Source organism: Melanaphis sacchari, unplaced genomic scaffold (genome assembly GCF_002803265.2).
Source record: "Melanaphis sacchari strain LSU unplaced genomic scaffold, SCAv2.0 Contig64_pilon_pilon, whole genome shotgun sequence".
Lineage (NCBI taxonomy): Eukaryota > Metazoa > Arthropoda > Insecta > Hemiptera > Aphididae > Melanaphis > Melanaphis sacchari.
Window position 1 is genome coordinate 353376 of NW_020271462.1, and position 18373 is coordinate 371748.

Sequence of the window (18373 nt, forward strand, 5' to 3'; positions counted from 1 at the left end):
TTGCATACTATTAACATTAAATTTATACCTAGTAGGCCACTTAAAAAAAAATTGGTTAGACATAGACTTAGGAAGAACTCAGCAACACTCAATTTTTGGTGACTTTAGTCCTTTCAACATTTTTCCCACTTTAACCACTGTAATATATGTATATATATATTAACTGGCTGTATATACATAGTTATAATAGTTTTGATTGTATTCATTGTGTTTTCAACCACAAATTTTTATAAATTAATACACACTATAGATAAAAATAAATTTCAAAATTTAAATTGCATGAGAATTGATTCTTTAAGTCAGGGGTCGGCAACCTTTTTAACCACACGGGCCATTTTTTTTTTCAATTGTTCATCAAGGGCCACATTAAAAAAAAAAATTACATATTTTGATATAATACTTATAATTGTATTGCTATTATGAAACGGTTAGATAAGATTTTATTTATAAAGAAAAAAGAATTATATAATATTGAAAATTATATGAAAAATGTTATTAAACAAAAGTAAAACACAAAAATTAACCACCTTTGTGCGGGCCGCGGGTTGCCGACCCCTGCTTTAAGTCATAGGTAATTTAAAAACAAATTGGTAATCCGAATGATCCCTTTCCTCAATCTAGTTCGGATTAAGAAGACCCTATTGTACTTAGTTTTGATGAAATATAAATACTTAGTTCAATCTAATGTTTTAACATTCACAACCGATCTAGAATTATCTTTTACTTTATTTGTATTATGTTTATTACTTTCAGAGGTACTTACTATGTAGTATTTTTCAGTGCTTAAGATTCTATTAATTTGAAAGTCAAAATTATTTCATAATAGGTGGATGTTAGAAATAATGATGGATCAGGTTTGTGATTTGACATTGAATTAGTTGAAACTGATGGTGTTGAGTTATTTTTAACTAGGTCACTTTTTGTAGAATGATTAGTATTTGATTTTACTGTATTTACAGTTTCTGGAATTTAAAAAACATGTTCTAGTTTTCTATTGTGATTTTGGTATAATTTATTTTATCTTCTTCTGTATTTGAAAATATAATAACTTGTTTATTATTTATTGATACACGGTTGTCTGTTCTTGAATAACTTGAAAAACCATTAAATTGTCTTTTAGCCCAAATAGCATTTATAAATTAATATTTTCATATTCTTCACTTAAATTTAGATTTTGAATTACGTTTAAAAAATATTCATTAATTTCAATGTCTTCAAATTTAATTTGTTTCATACATAATGGGCACAATAATGTTTGCTTTTTTACAGTCATTTGTAAGAATTGTATTGTATCAAAACATTGCAAATGTATACATAATGGGCACAATAATGTTTGCTTTTTTACAGTCATTTGTAAGAATTGTATTGTATCAAAACATTGCAAATGTATACATTTTACACCTCAAGCAAGCTGCAGGCAGTTTCATTCATAATTTAGTCATAGGATTTTTAATAGTAGTATACTTAGAGTCTACATCCAAAATTGTTTCATTTCCCACAGATTTTTTAATAAACTATAGTTTCTTCAAAGGCAAATTTTTTTTTAATTTCTGCAAGCAGTTTCCCATATTAATTTTTGGGCCACAAAATACCAGTTATAAAATCACTTGGTAAATTTGATTATGTAATCTTTATTGTGTTTTTAAAACTTGTTCTTAAATCTGTATATCACTTGGTAAATTTGATCATGTAATCTTTATTGTGTTTTTAAAACTTGTTCTTAAATCTGTATATTTAGTTATATTCATAGAAATAGTATATCACCATGGAATACCCTCTTATTGGGATGTTTAATAGAGGTAACACAATTTGATGATTATTTACCAAAATATTAACATGGTGAAGTAAATGTTCATTAAATAATTTTTCACCAACTTTTTGGAATCTTAAAATTATTTGTAATATATGTTCTTTTCTAATATTATTCCATGATTTAATGATAGAAGTTTTAGTATTTTCTTTTAGATTATTGATATTAATAAACTTGGTAAAATTATCAATAAATTGACAGAACAAATGCATATGAATTGGCCCAAATAATTTAATAATGGTAGTTAATGAACTTCTTGTTTGAAATTATAATAAGAATTTTTAAGAATATTAATAGAATTTTGGAGTTTAATTCTTTTGGCGTGTTAATCGAGACTTATAAGCTTCTAAAATTTTTTTTTCTATAAACTGTCTGTTTGATGCACCTGACATTGTTAACACGTATAGAATATAATCGCGTAAAACGTTTTTGTTGCAAACTATCATATGGTTTGGTGAAATTTCTAAAATTCTTCGTAGTTCATCTGAATTCAATGTATATAGTATCTTATGAAAGCAACTAGTATTCTCCTAAAACCAAATAATAATAACAAATTACAATTTAACACTAATGAGATTAAGTGTATAATTTTAAGAATTACATATTATTAGTAGGTAAGTACATACTTCATAATATTTATATTTTATGATTTATATTGGTTGGTAGATTTAGACAAAAAAAGTTTAATAAGTTTAATATTTAGGAGTAAAAGATTAATTAAATTTGAAAATTTCATACTTTTTTGAAACATTTTTAAATATGTGTTTATTAATTTTGTAATTATATGTTTACCAAAATTTTAAGTTATTACTAAATTTAAAATATAACACACACACAAATAAAACACAAAATTGTATTTTGTCTTTTGGTTATAAAAAAATAACACTTTACTTTCAATGTAAAGTAACTTAGAATAAATTATCATAAAATTTATAAAATAATTTTGTATACACAACATATGAGTATTAGGAATGTATTACAATTTTGAGATATTTTTAAGTATTGTCATTTGCATTTCATAATATATTATGATATAGCTATATAAGTAAAATAACTGAAATTTTTATATCTAGTTTTTATGTCAAATAATAATCCAAACAAATCTACCATAATGCAAACAACCAATGGAATATTTTTTGAGACGTGAGTGCACTAGGAGTCTGTGTCTCTTCTCTTTGATAAAAATTTACCAACTTAATTAGAAACTTTCTTAAAAGGCTTGACATTTTGAGAAAAAACATTATTAAAAATTGTCTAAATCTTAAAACAGATATAGTGTTGAAACTATGTACTACACAGTATGTTGAACGTCATGAAGTATTTATTAAAATTAAATGTTTGAATGATACCTGTAGCTATTTCATTTTTAGAATACATAAATGATCAAATGAACAAATTTTGTTTTATTTAAAGTTAATAGATTGTGCAGTTCAATATTAACATTTAATTACTGATTTAAAATGGTTCTGCATTCGATAATTATTCTACAAGTAAAATTTTTTTTTTAAATATTGATAAATTTCTGATTCTTTTAATTTATGTATCATCATCAATTAAATTTTTTTTTAAATCCACATTAGAAGACTTTTTTTTGCTAAAATTTGGCTTGCTTATCATCTACCTTCTACTTACATAATTTAAAATAGACTACTTGATGATGAATTTTAAAAGGTTAATGAATGTACTAATAATTATATTTTGACTATCAAAGTGTTTTTTTGTCATTATGTAATAGCTAAACAAATATTTGTAGCAAAAGTATTGTAAATTTTATAATAACAAATCAAAATCCTAAATTTTTAAATCAATTCTAATTTGTAAAGATTGTAATTTATGGGAGAAAATGAATGAAGAAATAATAAAATTGATTGTAGAAATTGGATTAACATAAGATTTTAGCATTTTAACAATAAATAAATAATAATAATTAAATTTTTTCTTTTATACCAAAAATATGAAAAACATTTGACATTTGATTATTAAAAAATATCTCTATAAAACACTTAATGGGTGTATTACACATAGACATAACTTATTAGTCAATGATATTATAAATTTAAAATTATTTATTGATACCATAAATAATTTCAAATCTATTATTTATAATATAAGAAAAGGTCATATACCTATCAAATATATTTCTTTAAAAGAGAAAAATTATATTAATTTTACTTTTTTTAATTAGTATTTAGTTATTATAAAATGGACTTCAATAGTTTTTTTATATTTTTAAATTATTTTTGTTAAGTAGGTGATTAGATATTAAAAAGTCAAGTAATGTGTCATATATTAATATTATAAAATATTATAATAATAATCATTTTTATAATTTTATTATAAGTTTATTTAATATTAAATGTAGTACTGAATAATAGATACTTAATCATTTTAAATTGAGGAATAATTTTAAATTTAATTTATTTTTTTAATTTTCTGGTTATGATTTTACGAACAACCCATCATAAATTTATTACATAGCTTGTATACTGAGAAACACTGGTGCATTATGTATTTGTGGATAATACATTTATATGACTATTTTCTTTTAAATGTCTATTGTTGTAACTTCAAGTTTTAAATTTAAAATAAATAATAGATTTTTTTATAGAGATTACATGCAATTTTAGAGCCCTATTTATATTTTAGTAATTCAACATTTCTGAAATAATCACTTCTATAGTCATCTACCCAAGTGAATATGTATCATCCATGCTTAGGTTGGTTTAATATATCGATTAACACAATAATATTATAATAAATAGGGCTCTCGGAAGTTGTAGGAGTTGCATATTATTCTATATGTTCTCGATATATAGCAGACTAAGTTAGAAATCCAAACTATATGATAGTAAGTTTAAAAATTGATTATTTGAAATATATATTTTGAATAATTCGTCAACTCTAGGAAAAAAGTGTGTACTTTATTGACATTTATATGCATACTAAATATATTTAATATATATTTTTTTAATATTAATATTATTTTTCTTTACCTATGTATTTTAAATAATTTTTAAAACATAATATTATTTTATATAGGTTTTTATTGTTATTGCCATAGTCAAATATAAATTTTACTGCATTGCATGTGCATTTAATCTGTATTGTGCTAATACAAGTATACCAAATATTGCTTATTGCCGATAAGGTATCGATCTAACTTATCGTAAATTTATTTATTGTTTATTTGTTGGTAAATTTGTTTTTCGCGATTGACATAAAATTTTTTTTTTCTATTTAAAAAGTGTTTTTTTTTACTATTATTTAAAGTTTTCCTGACATAGTCATCTAAACTTAAAGTTAACAAAATACAACTTTTTTTTTGACATTTAGAAAATGGGTAATATAAATATTTAGAAGTCTGTAGAGAATGATGCTATACATTATTTTACAATAGTCTATGTTCTAATTATAATTAGTGATATAATATACGTTTAGGATTTAATTACACTTGATAAGATAAAAGAAAAACAATTTAAAGTAGAAAATCATGTGGACGTTAGTGCTTGAGATGGTGTACAGAAGGTGAGACAAATGATGTTAAATATTAACTATAAAATTAATTTTCCATATTTTTACATTAGTTTTTGTACATTTTATTAAGAACATAAGATGTGTTTTTTTTTTTTGAAATGTTAACTAATTTTTTTCATGTGTATTTTATAATTTTTCGGCGCATATTTTACTTATTTTAGTTTCTATAATTTTCGAGCCCCAATCATAAGGAAAGGTACTTACACTAGTTTTACGACGTTTTAAGTTTAACATGGTTTTAGGTTCAACAACGATCGACAATCTTTGATGAAATGATTCAATAACCAATTATCAAATTGTTTTTTTGTCCAAATTATCTCTAGGTTAACAACTGGTAATGATAAATTGAATCGATTCGAAAACTGACGATTTTGTAATACAACAGTTAGCCGTTTACGGTTGTGACGGACAAGCGATTAAAACAAATAAAAATAAAACATTGTAAAATATATTACACTTTATAGTAGAATATTACACTTATACACTGATAGTATTGAAAGTGTTCCGTTAAGCCTGGTTTTTACCAGTTTACACTGAATTCAAAAAATGATGACCGTACACATTTGATGGTTGTAAATAATTATCTTGGAAGAATAATTCGACCGAAATAAACAATGAACCATATGATCAGTTGTCAAATTAGCTGTCGAATTTAATTATAGTACCTATTTTATTTAAATTTTTATTTTTTATTGAATATTAATTATTGATAGATAGAACTTATTCATAAAAAAATTTAAAATATTATAAAAATCATTGTTACTATTCAGTACTCACATAAAATACATTTATTCAAATAGACGTTATCAGAGACAAAGGGGGCAATCGCTGGCCAGGAAATTTTAAATCGTGTAACGGTGGCTCCTAAATATGCCGACTTCCTACACTTCTGTCATTCAACCATTTATTTATTTATTAATTTGAGACAAATTTTAAAATTGTAATTTGGCGATACAATTATTGCAGGTTTAACTTTTTTACAATAATCTATGGATTAATATTAATATATAGAATAATATTATTTTATAATATAAATATATTGACCATCAGTTTGGAAGGACGAAACTCAGCAAGTAGTGTAATGTAAACAACAGTCGGAAATAGATATATTTAGGAGCCTTGACATGATTTAAGATTTCACCTCCTAGCCCTTAATCATATTAATAAAAAATGATGTATAGTTTTGGAATGGTGTGTATTGGTACGAAGATATCGCACAAAATATTGATCTACTATTTCGCCAACTATGTCTTAAATACTTATGAAGTTATAACTCATAAACTATTTTTTCGAATCTCAATTTTTATATATTGAAATATTCCGAAAAATATTTTGTTTCAAAATTGAAATTAAAAATTTATATGGTCATTAAAATGAATTAAAAAATGATAAAAATATATTTTTTTTATTTTGACTGGTAATAATATAATAAAATATTTTCAAAAACGTTAATAGATTTTGAAATGATAAGAGGTTGTCGATAAAAGAATCATTCAATATTTCAGTGTAATAGTAAGCCATTATTAATTTACTAATATGATTATAAAAATGATAATTGAGACTTAGAGTCCAAAAATTGTGCAGTAATATTGCTAAGGATTTTTAAAATTTTTTTTAAATTATATAAATTGAATAGGATGGGCAAAGTATTACACTATTATTGATAACGATAAGCAATACGCTTGTAATATTCGTTATAATATGAATTAATATAATTTCATATTTTTATAATACACATTCGTGTTGTTTGATATAATTCTTAAGTTATCTTCTTAAATCTTGGACATTATAAAAGTACCTACTACTTACATAATATATTAATTAATAGCCCTTATAAAATGTTTGTTACTTCAAACAATAAATTTATTTATTACTTGAAACCTTATTTCAAAAACCAATTAACTATTTTTATTACCTGTAAATTATAAAATTTTTACCATTTGAATTATGTCCAGTTTTGAAATTTTAATTTGACTAACAATAACTTTTTATTATTCAACTTATTAATCTTAAAATTATTTCTGTCAGTAAAGTTTCTTTTCTCATTAGTATTATATTTGCCACAACTATTTCAATTGTATTGTTATTGTTATTATACATATAATAGATATTTTATAATATTATTCTTATTATTATTAACTTAACCATTATTATATGATAATTAATTAACAATAATAGCATTTTGTTTTAGGTTTAACGTTTCTATTTCTGCTTTAAAAGCATCAATATTTTGAGTACTAGGATGTTGCTTTCACAAATTCTAATAATTATTATGTAAATCAGAAAATATATTATTGTTAATATTATTTATTAACACAACTGGATTGTGAAATCAGTTATTTGAAAACAACATCACACTAATTTTTTTTTGATTCCGTCTCATATAGGTTTAATTTATAAATGCCAATAACTTAAAATCTGCTAAAAATTGCGAGACAGTTTCTATTAATTTTAATTTTTGATTTGTTTATTTTACTTTGATTATTTTGGTCATTCCTGTCGAAATAAAATGTTACTAGAGTGCTAATTCTAATAATTAACTTCACGATGATGTTTTGTTATTTCTTATTTGTAATGACATTTTTATAAAATGTCTGCACTATTTTGAAATTAATATGGAGGTGGAAGGTACATTGCTTTTTTATCATCAGACCACTAATTAACCTCAAACATATTAAACAAATAAAATAGCAATTATAATTGAAAATATAAATGTAGGTAACATAAGAAATGTTTAATAAAGTAATAACTTATGATATGTATCTAAGGAGACCACGACGACACAATGTTTGGCGTATAAATCACAATGTTTAGTGTCAGTAGATTGTAGAACTGCGAAGCTTACAGTCTCCGTCTTGAAAATAATATTCTTTACATAGCCTTTTAATTACTGTGTTCAAGCTAAGATAATTTATTTTTATAATTAACCACTTATTTGAAAAACTAATGACATACAATTAAATAATATACAAGTAATAAACGCTACTGCAATACATTTTTTTTTTTTTTGTTTTTTTTTTTTAATCAAATTATTTTCAACAAATAAAATTTATTTACATAAATAAAATACATTACAAGCTTATCATATCTTTAGCTTAGATGTTAAATAAAATGGTATTTTTTTAAATTAAATTTAAATTATTCGATCTGAAAAAAAATTCTTTTAATGTTATTTTATAATTTTATTATTAGTTTTTGGACAGAAAAATGATAATTATATGTACGTGAATAAAATATAGGTAAATAGTTACAGCTAGAATAAAACAGCAGTTTGCTTGGACAATTAAGTATAATAATGTTTAATCATCACAGACAGGAGGACATTCTGGTAATAGTGTTTCTGTAAAATAAAATATATAATACATATGTTAATTGCTAAAAAATGTAATTGTGTTAAACCTTGAAATAATAACTATATTTTTAGTAAAAACCAGAATAATAATAGTTAAAATGTAAAATAAATGTATAAAATATATTAATAAATAAATATATTTTGTAATACCATACACATTTATAGTTATTCATTTTATAGTATTTGTATAATAAAATTCAGAGATAAATTGTGTAAAAGTTTGATTTTATAAATTTCACACCAACAAACATAAATTTTAAATCATTTCATATTGTTTATAAAACTTACGCAAACCAAATTGAAATGCATAAGAGTTTTAATGTTTTTGAAAAGAATATTTACCATAAACAGTAATTGTTATTTCAGTAGTTCCTAATATATTTGATGCTTTGCAGATGTAATCACCATATTGATGGTTTTCAATTGTGATAATTTGTAGAGTAGTGTCTGTTATTTCGTAAGTAGTAGCAGTTAATGATATACTAAATGTTTAAAAAAAACCACATTAAATTTTAATCAAACAATAAAAACAATTAAGAGTGTACCTGTAATGATGATTATTGAATAATTCTACTCCATTTTTTAACCAAACAATAGCTGGTGGAGGATATGCCTCAACACGGCATTTAAGATCTATGTCAAAATGTACAGCTTGTCCCAAACTAGTTTGTAAAGCAGTTATAACTGGAGCAAATTTTACCTCTATGGCAATATTATGTCTGGCACCTTTTCCAAAACCATTTTCAGCTATACAGTAATAGGTTCCACGATCTTCTTTTGTTATAGCCGGAATTTTCAAAACATTACCTCTAGAAGATAAAATATAGGTATGCTTAATTTTTGTAATTATTAGTATATAAATTGTATTTAATTTGTTTATGCATTTTCTATTATTTTTGGTACCTATACATTGATCCACCTATAGATAAAATTGCATTGTTTGCTCGTCTCCAAGAAATTCTTGGTCTAGGATACCCACCAGCATAACATTCAAGTTGCACTGATTGACCTTCTATTACAACTAATGATCTGGTTGAGTTTTTATATATAAATGGCCTTTTACGCACTATTAATTCAGTATAAGCAGATATTTTGTTGTTAATCCCAATTACCACATCACAGCGATAGATACTGGCATCGGTTTCCTGAATATAATCTATCTGAAAATATAATAGACAAATGAGTCATTTATTTTTTTTTAATTATATCTCTAGTTACCTTTAATATATATTGATTGCTATCTATATCTTGTATCAATGATATTCTTGGATCATTTACAATAAGTGTACTTCCAAATGAAAATATAATAGGTTCTTGGATAACTTTAACCCATAAAACATTGAAACCCTTGGTATTAAAGGTTGTACATGCTAATTCTACTGTATCGCCAATATCTTTTATAAGTTTTTGTGTAATATGTGTTATAATTGGCGTTCTTTGAGAATAAGCTAAAATTAAAATTGAATCTTTGTTATTAATTAAGTTATGCAACATTGCAACATTTTTAAACATAATAATTTGTAATATAATATAACCTGTATCATATATAATATTATTTTATAGGTATTATTGCATTATAGTAATAAGTAATTATGTTGAAAAAAAAAAAAATTTTCTATAAAATTGATATTTAATTAAGAGTATGCGTTGTTGTCATCATTTTATGAGACACAGTAAATTTAAATTCAGCAGAATCCATTGTGTTATTATTAGTTTAAATATTATAGTAATTTTATGTATTAGAACCTTTAAAAGTAAAATTTTAATTTTAATTGTAGAGCAAGTTATAATATTATGTAAAATTTAAAAAATATAAAATACACATAAAACACTCATATAAAACTAAAGTATAAAAAAAAAACCCTTTTATTTATCAATAAAATTTTTAAATTTTATGACGATCAATTGACTATAATGTAATTAATATTCATTACCATAAATTCAGTAGAATATAAATTTACTATGTTTGTAAAAAAAAGACACATACCCATAAGAGAACTAAACAAAATACAACTTTAAGTGGTTTTTATTTACTTGTGTATTCATAAAAACTGTGATTTTTCTTTGTTCAGTTTGAACACTTTAAAGCTTTACTATATTATTTTAAGTGTTAAAATATTGAAAAATAAGCGAATTTCTAATAAGCATACAACAATTTATTGAAAGTATTCAAAAACAAAGTTTATTATGTATTTTTTTATGTACACATATTATGATTTTATCTTGTGTCATATTTTTCTATTAGAATAGTGTATGAATTAATAAGTATCTTATAATTACTAAATTTAACTAGTAATTCTAAGATTAATAGCGCATTAAGAAAGTAAATAAATTTTTTTTTTAATTATTAAAACAAAATAATAATATACTTATATTATTTGTTTAATATTGAAGTATATATTTAAAATATTATTATTAATAGTTGTAGCTAGTTTTATATAAGTAAATTTAACTAAAAAATTGTATTTGCATATATCATGTTTAAACCCTAATATATTTGTATGAGATTATCACTGTTTAAAATTAATTATGATACACATAAATAAAAAATTTAATTGCTCATAAGTTTGTTTTAATGTTTATAATTATATTTTTTTTGTTTTTAATATTTTATTGGTTAGTTGGTTAGTTTTCCTATTTATAATTTACTTTAAAGTTTATTTTTATTATTCTTTTGAATCCTATAATATTTTCCGATTCAGTACTAAGTATTAATTGTGTAAAAAGAAAAGTTAAAAATAATATATAATATCATCTTTTAAATTCAAATTTAATATATTTGCTTAGTATGAATTTTATTTTAATATATTAAAACATAAATACTATAAAAGCAACTACTGACAAGTAACTGTGCAATAAAGGTTAAAAATATTATATAAATTATTAATTAAAAATGTTTTTATTATGACATACATAATTCTATTGTATACCTAGTAAACCATATTTTTGTATTTATTTATTAGAAATAAGTATCTATTTTTCTTTAATATATAACATGGGTATTAAATGTGTTTGGCAGAGCTGTAGCTTGTGTATTCATTGTTCATTAGTTAAAAACCTAAATTTTATTCAAATTTTTGGGATATAATAATTAAATCCTAAGATTTTAGTGCTCAAAGCCAAATAAAATTCTTAGTTCGTTAACTACTGATTAAAATATAATAAGTAAGTATATTAGGTATCTTAGTTAGCAGTTATTAAAACTTTTAAAACTTTAAACAAAGATTGGTACCTACTATATCTATTGCTGCTGTATAAATTATAATTTATAATAAAAGCATAAGTCAAAAAAATTACTAAAAATTTCACAATATTAAGCATTTCTTATAACGGATAATAGTGGTAGGTAATTTACTGATTAGTGTAGGTCATAGGACATAGGTAGGAATCACATTAGATAAAATGTTGGTGCTCTGTTGATGCTATTGATGTACATAGATTTAGGACAAAGAACTAAGAAAAAGTTTGAAATCATAGTACAGACATACGTAATTAGTGCAATAATAAGTAAGTTAAGTAAAAAATAATAATAATAATGGCGGGATAAAAATCCTAATCACTCAACCATTGGAGTTCGCAACAGGTGTAGATTGTGAGCATCTGTTAATCTGACGTCACCGCTATTATTTGTGCTGTGTGATTAACAAGTACTTACCGAGCTTGATACATAGTAAAAATAGTACTCCATAGATGTACTTCATTTTGGAATAACAGTAATGTTATTGATGTAACTATATTAATAAACTTAATTTTCTTCCACAGAAAGGAATTTGAAAATGCCAAAATTATTCGGCTAAAAAAACAGGAAAAATAATGTTTGACTAACAAGTGTTTATCTTAACGATAAATCACAAAATGATAAAAGCAGTTTGAGTAAGTAAGGCATAGGTTATAGTCAGGAGAATGAAAATTGGTTGCTGACGTAAACGATCCCGGTGGTGTATTTCTATAATGACTTCGCAAAATAATAAAAAAAAAAAAACCCGCGTATTTTGAATTTTAAATTTAATGTATTTACATTTTATTATAACCTACTATGCAATATGAATAAAGCAATAACAAATGCAAAATGGGAAAAAGGTCTATAAAAACGAAACCGTCTGTAGTACTTACTAGTTGTTGGTTAGTATACTAGGATGGCCATTTTTATAAAAATAAAAAACGGGACCAACGATTTTTTTAATTTTTTCCTATTATATCTAAGTTACAATTAATTAAAACAATAAGATAATAATTAATAAGTAATAATTATAATATGCTGTTCTTTTTAAAACTGTTTTATATTTTTTTACAAACATTATTTAATAATATACAAATAATGGGATTAAAACGAAGTTATCATTTAAAAACGGGATAAAAAGCGTCCAGTTCGGAGTTTGTCGGGACAACGGGATATGATGAACAAAATTGGACAATAACGTTTGAAACGGGACGTATGGTCACTCTATGATATACCGATCACGCTTCGCGTTACTCAGATTCAGTTATTCATCGAAGAAAAAATCGTCGCTATCATATTTGACAGTAACCAATTTTCATTGTCCTGACTATAGCTGTATCATTTTCGCTGTCATTAAGCAGTGTTTTAAAAATAAGGGATCACAGTAATTTGTAAAGTATCCAATTCAAAACTGTAATTGGATTATTTACTCCAAGTCCATAAACGATTACTTAAAATTCGAATGATCCTTTTTTCAAACTTGATTCGGTGGTTTATGACTAATTCGATGAATTTAAGTGAATGTACCTATTTTCTTTTTTTTTTGTAAAAAAACATACGTAAATTGGGGGCTGTGTATTTTTTTAACATACGTAAATCGCGATCCAGTATATTCTAATTTCCAATTGGCTGTACAATTTAAAGATTAGTAATAACTAATAATCTATGTTGTAGATAATATTATGTTCATAATATGTTATTTAATAACATTACGTTATGAAAAACGAAAGAATAAAACGTTGAAAGTGGTTGATGGATTCAAATTTTATTTTTCACAAATTTAAAAAAAATGATATTTAGCGTTGGTGTTCCACTAAGTCTTTTTTTGAAATTCAATGATAATAATATATATATAAATTATTTAAGTCGTTTAATAGATCACAACTATACACAAATATCGGAACAACAAATAAATTGATGAAAACTTAACAATACCTTAAAAAGAAAAGCCATTGGCGATATGTTCACTAGGCCATCTAAAATGATCCATACTGAATTGAAAAATGCTGATGTTGAATTTTTAACTTCTCAAGACGTAAATTTGATAAAAAGAAATTTACACAATACTTGAGCTTCTATCTTATCAAAATGACTTGCCACTTTTTTGAAATTACACAACATTTTCGATAATATGGAATTTAAAACAAATAAAAATGAAAATTTTTTATTAATTAATAATAAAGAAACAAATATAGTAGGTTTCTCTACATTAATCAATTTAAAAGTGTTATGCAATTTGGATACTATATTTATAGTTGGTACATTTTAAAGTTGTCCAAAACTATATCATCAGTTATTTACAGTCCATTGTATAATATTAATCAGTCTTATGTTCTACTGGTTTATATTATTTTACTACCTTCAAAGAATACGCAATGCTATTCATATGCATATGAACATTTAGTTACAGAAAGCAAAAAAAAATAATTTACAATTTAGTCTCATTCGGTTATATGCCGATTTTGAAAAGGCTATCCACAATGCTGCAAGACATGTTTGACATTCTATTGGTGTAAAAGGGTGTAGATTTCACCTTGGCCAAAGTTGGTACAGGAAAATACAGTAGCTGGGCTTAAGTAGGGCTTACAATCACAACAATACAGAAATAAGTAATTTTTTTAAATTATTTTTTGGACTACCGTTTTTAAGTTTTGTTATGGTCGAAGATTATTTTGCATACAATTTAATGGCGTAATAACCATAAGATGATAATATGATAATACAATTTACTAACTAGGTACATATTTGAATCCTATTTAACCAATGACGTAGAGTTTCTACCACAGGTATGGGCCGAATTTGTGTCCTCAACGACGCGTACAACAAATAATTGTAAATCATTTCATAAAAAACAGCTCATTCAATTCATCACACTCAAACATATTTAATTTCTTTGACATTTTAAAAAACATGCAATGTTATACGTACATCATCTCGAGAATTCAGGGAACAAAAAGCAAAAAAAAATTACTGAAAAAGAAACATTTATACATGAAAAAATGTATGAATTTCAAGCAAAAAAAAATTACTCGGTTAGACTATGTGCGGAAATTATCTTACAAATTTTTACCAGTTTCTCAATTTTTTTTCAATAATATATTTTTTAATGACTCACATTTTTACCTAATATTTTATTACTAAAAATACATTTTTTAATTATAAATAAAAAACAGCAAAACCAATATTTTTAACCATACCAATACTAAAACAATTATATTACCAGTCTTAAGTCTGGAAAATGGGAAGGAAAATATTGGTTTTAATAACTAAATTGATTTTATACAAATTATACCTTGGCCGCAGTTTACATGTATACAAAATATACCCAGGTCGCAATTTACGTATATATAAACCCGAGTCGTAATTTACAAAAAAAATTAAAATGGGACGCAATTTACAGCGACTTCACACTAAACTTATTGACCCCTGCTTTACACAATAATCGATTAAAAATTAATCAGTTATTTTTGCAGATATTTAAAAATATAAAAATTAAATATTAAAATTTTTTTTTTTTTACTCATCTTATGTTTTCGCTGCGACAGAGCTTACGATAGAGGGCAGTTTTCTGCCGCAACTTGCGCAGATGATAGACAAAGGATCGGGTGACCAACTTATAAATATATACGAAATACTCAAAATTTAAGAATGACAATATCACTGCAACGCCTAGCGTACAGTATACATATATATTACAAATAAATTATATATGAAAAGGTTCGCATTAACTAATAATTAATAATATGCGGGCGCCCAGAGCATTTACATATAAGATAATATAGTATAACAAATTAATAAACAATAATTACACCTATAATAATGTGCGCTAATAAAATTTTATAGGCCTTTAAGTACAAGGACCTTCAATGCCACAGGTATAAAAGAAAATATATAATAATACGTAATAGTATACAAATAATAATTTTACTGGCCACTGAACACGAGGGGACAAATATGAATAGAATAATAATGTAGGACCTGATGGCGACAGCACTGGACCAATTGGCTCCTTGACACCGATGACGACTGTCGCTGATGCAAACAAGCTCTTCGTTGACGAGTTAAAACAAAAATGACACCTCGTGATCACACGTGGTTTTGTTGGTTGCGATACGCAAAAATAACGGTTGACGAACACGTTGTTCTCAGGTCAACCGTTGTAAAAAGACAGGCACACAGACGTCGAGCTGGCTAGCGATTCGGCCATGGGCTTACGAGCTGTCACCAGACAGCGGAGGGGGAGCTTGCTGGACACAGCTTTATCTTGTAGCCGGACACCTTATCTCTTGCCACACCTGTGGTGTCCCGAGGAGATATATATAATTTGGCCAAAAGAAAAAACCGTTCCGCGATCGAACATCTTATTTATGCTTGGCAACTAAGGTCATGTTGTGGATAAGAAGAACAGTAGTAAGGTTTGTTTTATAAGGTTGGATTATAGTAGCGGTTAAGTTGAATTAATTAAGATCCACGTGGTCACCCATCCGAGAAAGCTAACGACGCCGGTCGATGCTTGACTTCAGAACACGAGTAACCGAGGCCAACTACCGCGCCACACCGAGCCACAAAAGCATTTTTTGTTTTATTGTTTTTAAGTCACTATATAGCACAAACGATATGAAATTCATGAAATTAAATCATTGATTTGAAATTTTAATCTTTTATCCTTGTCAAGACCTTATAACTGAATATATTCTTAATCACTTTAATTGTAAATTATTTGTAAATAATAAATGTAGAAAATTGAGCTGATTTATACAAATTAAAATATACCTAAATAAACATGAACACATTTTCCATGTTGTCTAACACGAATCCAACAATAAAAATAGTACTTGAGAGTTTTTAATTTTGACCTCTTTAGATTACTAACTAATTTTAATTTTCTATCCTAAATCACTTATCATCTATTTACTAAAATTTTTATGAAAACGATAAAGTTTTAAATTTAGATGATTTTGAGGAATTTTGTTTTAGTCAAAAAAGCAACAGTTATCATCGCGTACATGTATAGACATTATTAAATATACTTATGTATGTATAATAAAAATTGAAAATTGATGTATAAAATACACAATGCGGGTAAAACTAAAAAAATCAGAATTATTTAATATAAATAATTATATAGTGATAACAATTAAACGATTAAATGTCCAGTAAGACAGTTCTATTGCCAAGGTTTAAAGTGGGGGTGACATAGGAGGATTCGGACCTTCTGGCTTCTACCAATAATGGAGATTAAAAAGCATCTCTTTGGAATTGAATAATGAAAAAGATAATGAAATACAAGTTCATATATTGTAAAATAAAAAAATAATAAATATGCAAGGAAAATTTAAAGATAAATCTATTATCCTAGTCAATAAAATTAACAATTTAAAAAATAATGAACTTTTGAAAGAAGCATTAAAAAAATTAATTTCTATTGAAGCATTCATTGATTTTATTGATGCAACATAAAATAATTACGAAACACTTAAAGATTTTAGTAAAATAATAAATGAACTACCAAATATAAAACTTAAAATATAAGACACATTCTTCTCTATAAAAAATACAAAAACAAGAAAAACTCATCTAAGACCATCTAGAGCTGAAACTGAACATCTCAATAGTCAATAATGTTCTACTACAAAAAGAAAATTATTTTTTATGTTGTGACGAATCCGAACATTCCTATTTTATGAAGTAGGAATTCAATTGATTAATTATTATTACTAATGTTATTATTATTTAAGACTGACTATTTATAACAGTGAATTATTATTATACTTTAGACTTTAGATATAGATTTAATGATTTAACATGTTTTAAGAACTAAAATTAGGTATATGACAAACTGTAAATTTTAATCATTATTACATTTATATAATTAAATTTAACAGTTAATACTTTCAATAATGTTTCTGAGATATTTATTTGTATATACTACTTATGTCGAAAACGTTGAAGCACTAGAGAAATGTAAAAGTTTCAATCTTTTTTTTATGGTTTCAATTGGGTATTCATTCAAAGATTCATGTTACATTTACATACAATTATGTTACGTATTACAGTGATTTGATATAATATTTATACAGCTTAACATAATGATAGTCGAAGAATAATTACGTGCATAAGCATAAGGTGCATTGCTGTGTTTGGATGTTCCTATCACGCAAGGTTTATACTGTTTATAGATCATTTATCAATAATATTATCTTTAAACCTTGCTTTTCCCGCCCATAAGCTACATAAAATAATATATTATATTTTTATATTGACATTGCTTGCGTAGTTGCGCTATCTCTTGACATCATATGTTAATAATTTACGTGTTTCCATATTTTATATGGCAGTAAGGTCTATTGCTACTAGATGGCCCATCTAACGTTTGTTTAGTTCATGTCTCTTGTTACACAACTACCGAGGCGCTATAATTTGTAGTTTAACTATGCGGTTTCTTCGTTACGTGTGA

At 24.8% G+C, this 18373-nt stretch overlaps 1 protein-coding gene across 1 annotated transcript; it reads right to left on the reverse strand.

Annotated features, from left to right (window-relative positions):
* Positions 1-8606: 8606 nt before the first annotated feature.
* On the reverse strand, positions 8607-12444 carry LOC112600479 (lachesin-like). Its single transcript, XM_025347718.1, has 6 exons — positions 12352-12444; positions 9915-10144; positions 9600-9856; positions 9242-9505; positions 9039-9178; positions 8607-8684 (listed from the first exon to the last, which is right to left on the reverse strand). The coding sequence occupies exons 1-6, from the start codon at positions 12395-12397 to the stop codon at positions 8644-8646; spliced, it is 978 nt and encodes a 325-aa protein (XP_025203503.1). The 5' UTR covers positions 12398-12444; the 3' UTR covers positions 8607-8643.
* Positions 12445-18373: the final 5929 nt, after the last annotated feature.

Coding starts and splice junctions, on each gene's coding strand:
- LOC112600479 (XM_025347718.1), bottom strand. CDS start 12,397: ATGAAGTACATCTATGGAGTACTATTTTTACTATGTATCAAGCTCG. Junction 9,857..9,914: donor GCAATCAATATATATTAAAG/GTAACTAGAGAT, acceptor TTATATTTTCAG/ATAGATTATATTCAGGAAAC. Junction 9,506..9,599: donor ATAGGTGGATCAATGTATAG/GTACCAAAAATA, acceptor TTTATCTTCTAG/AGGTAATGTTTTGAAAATTC.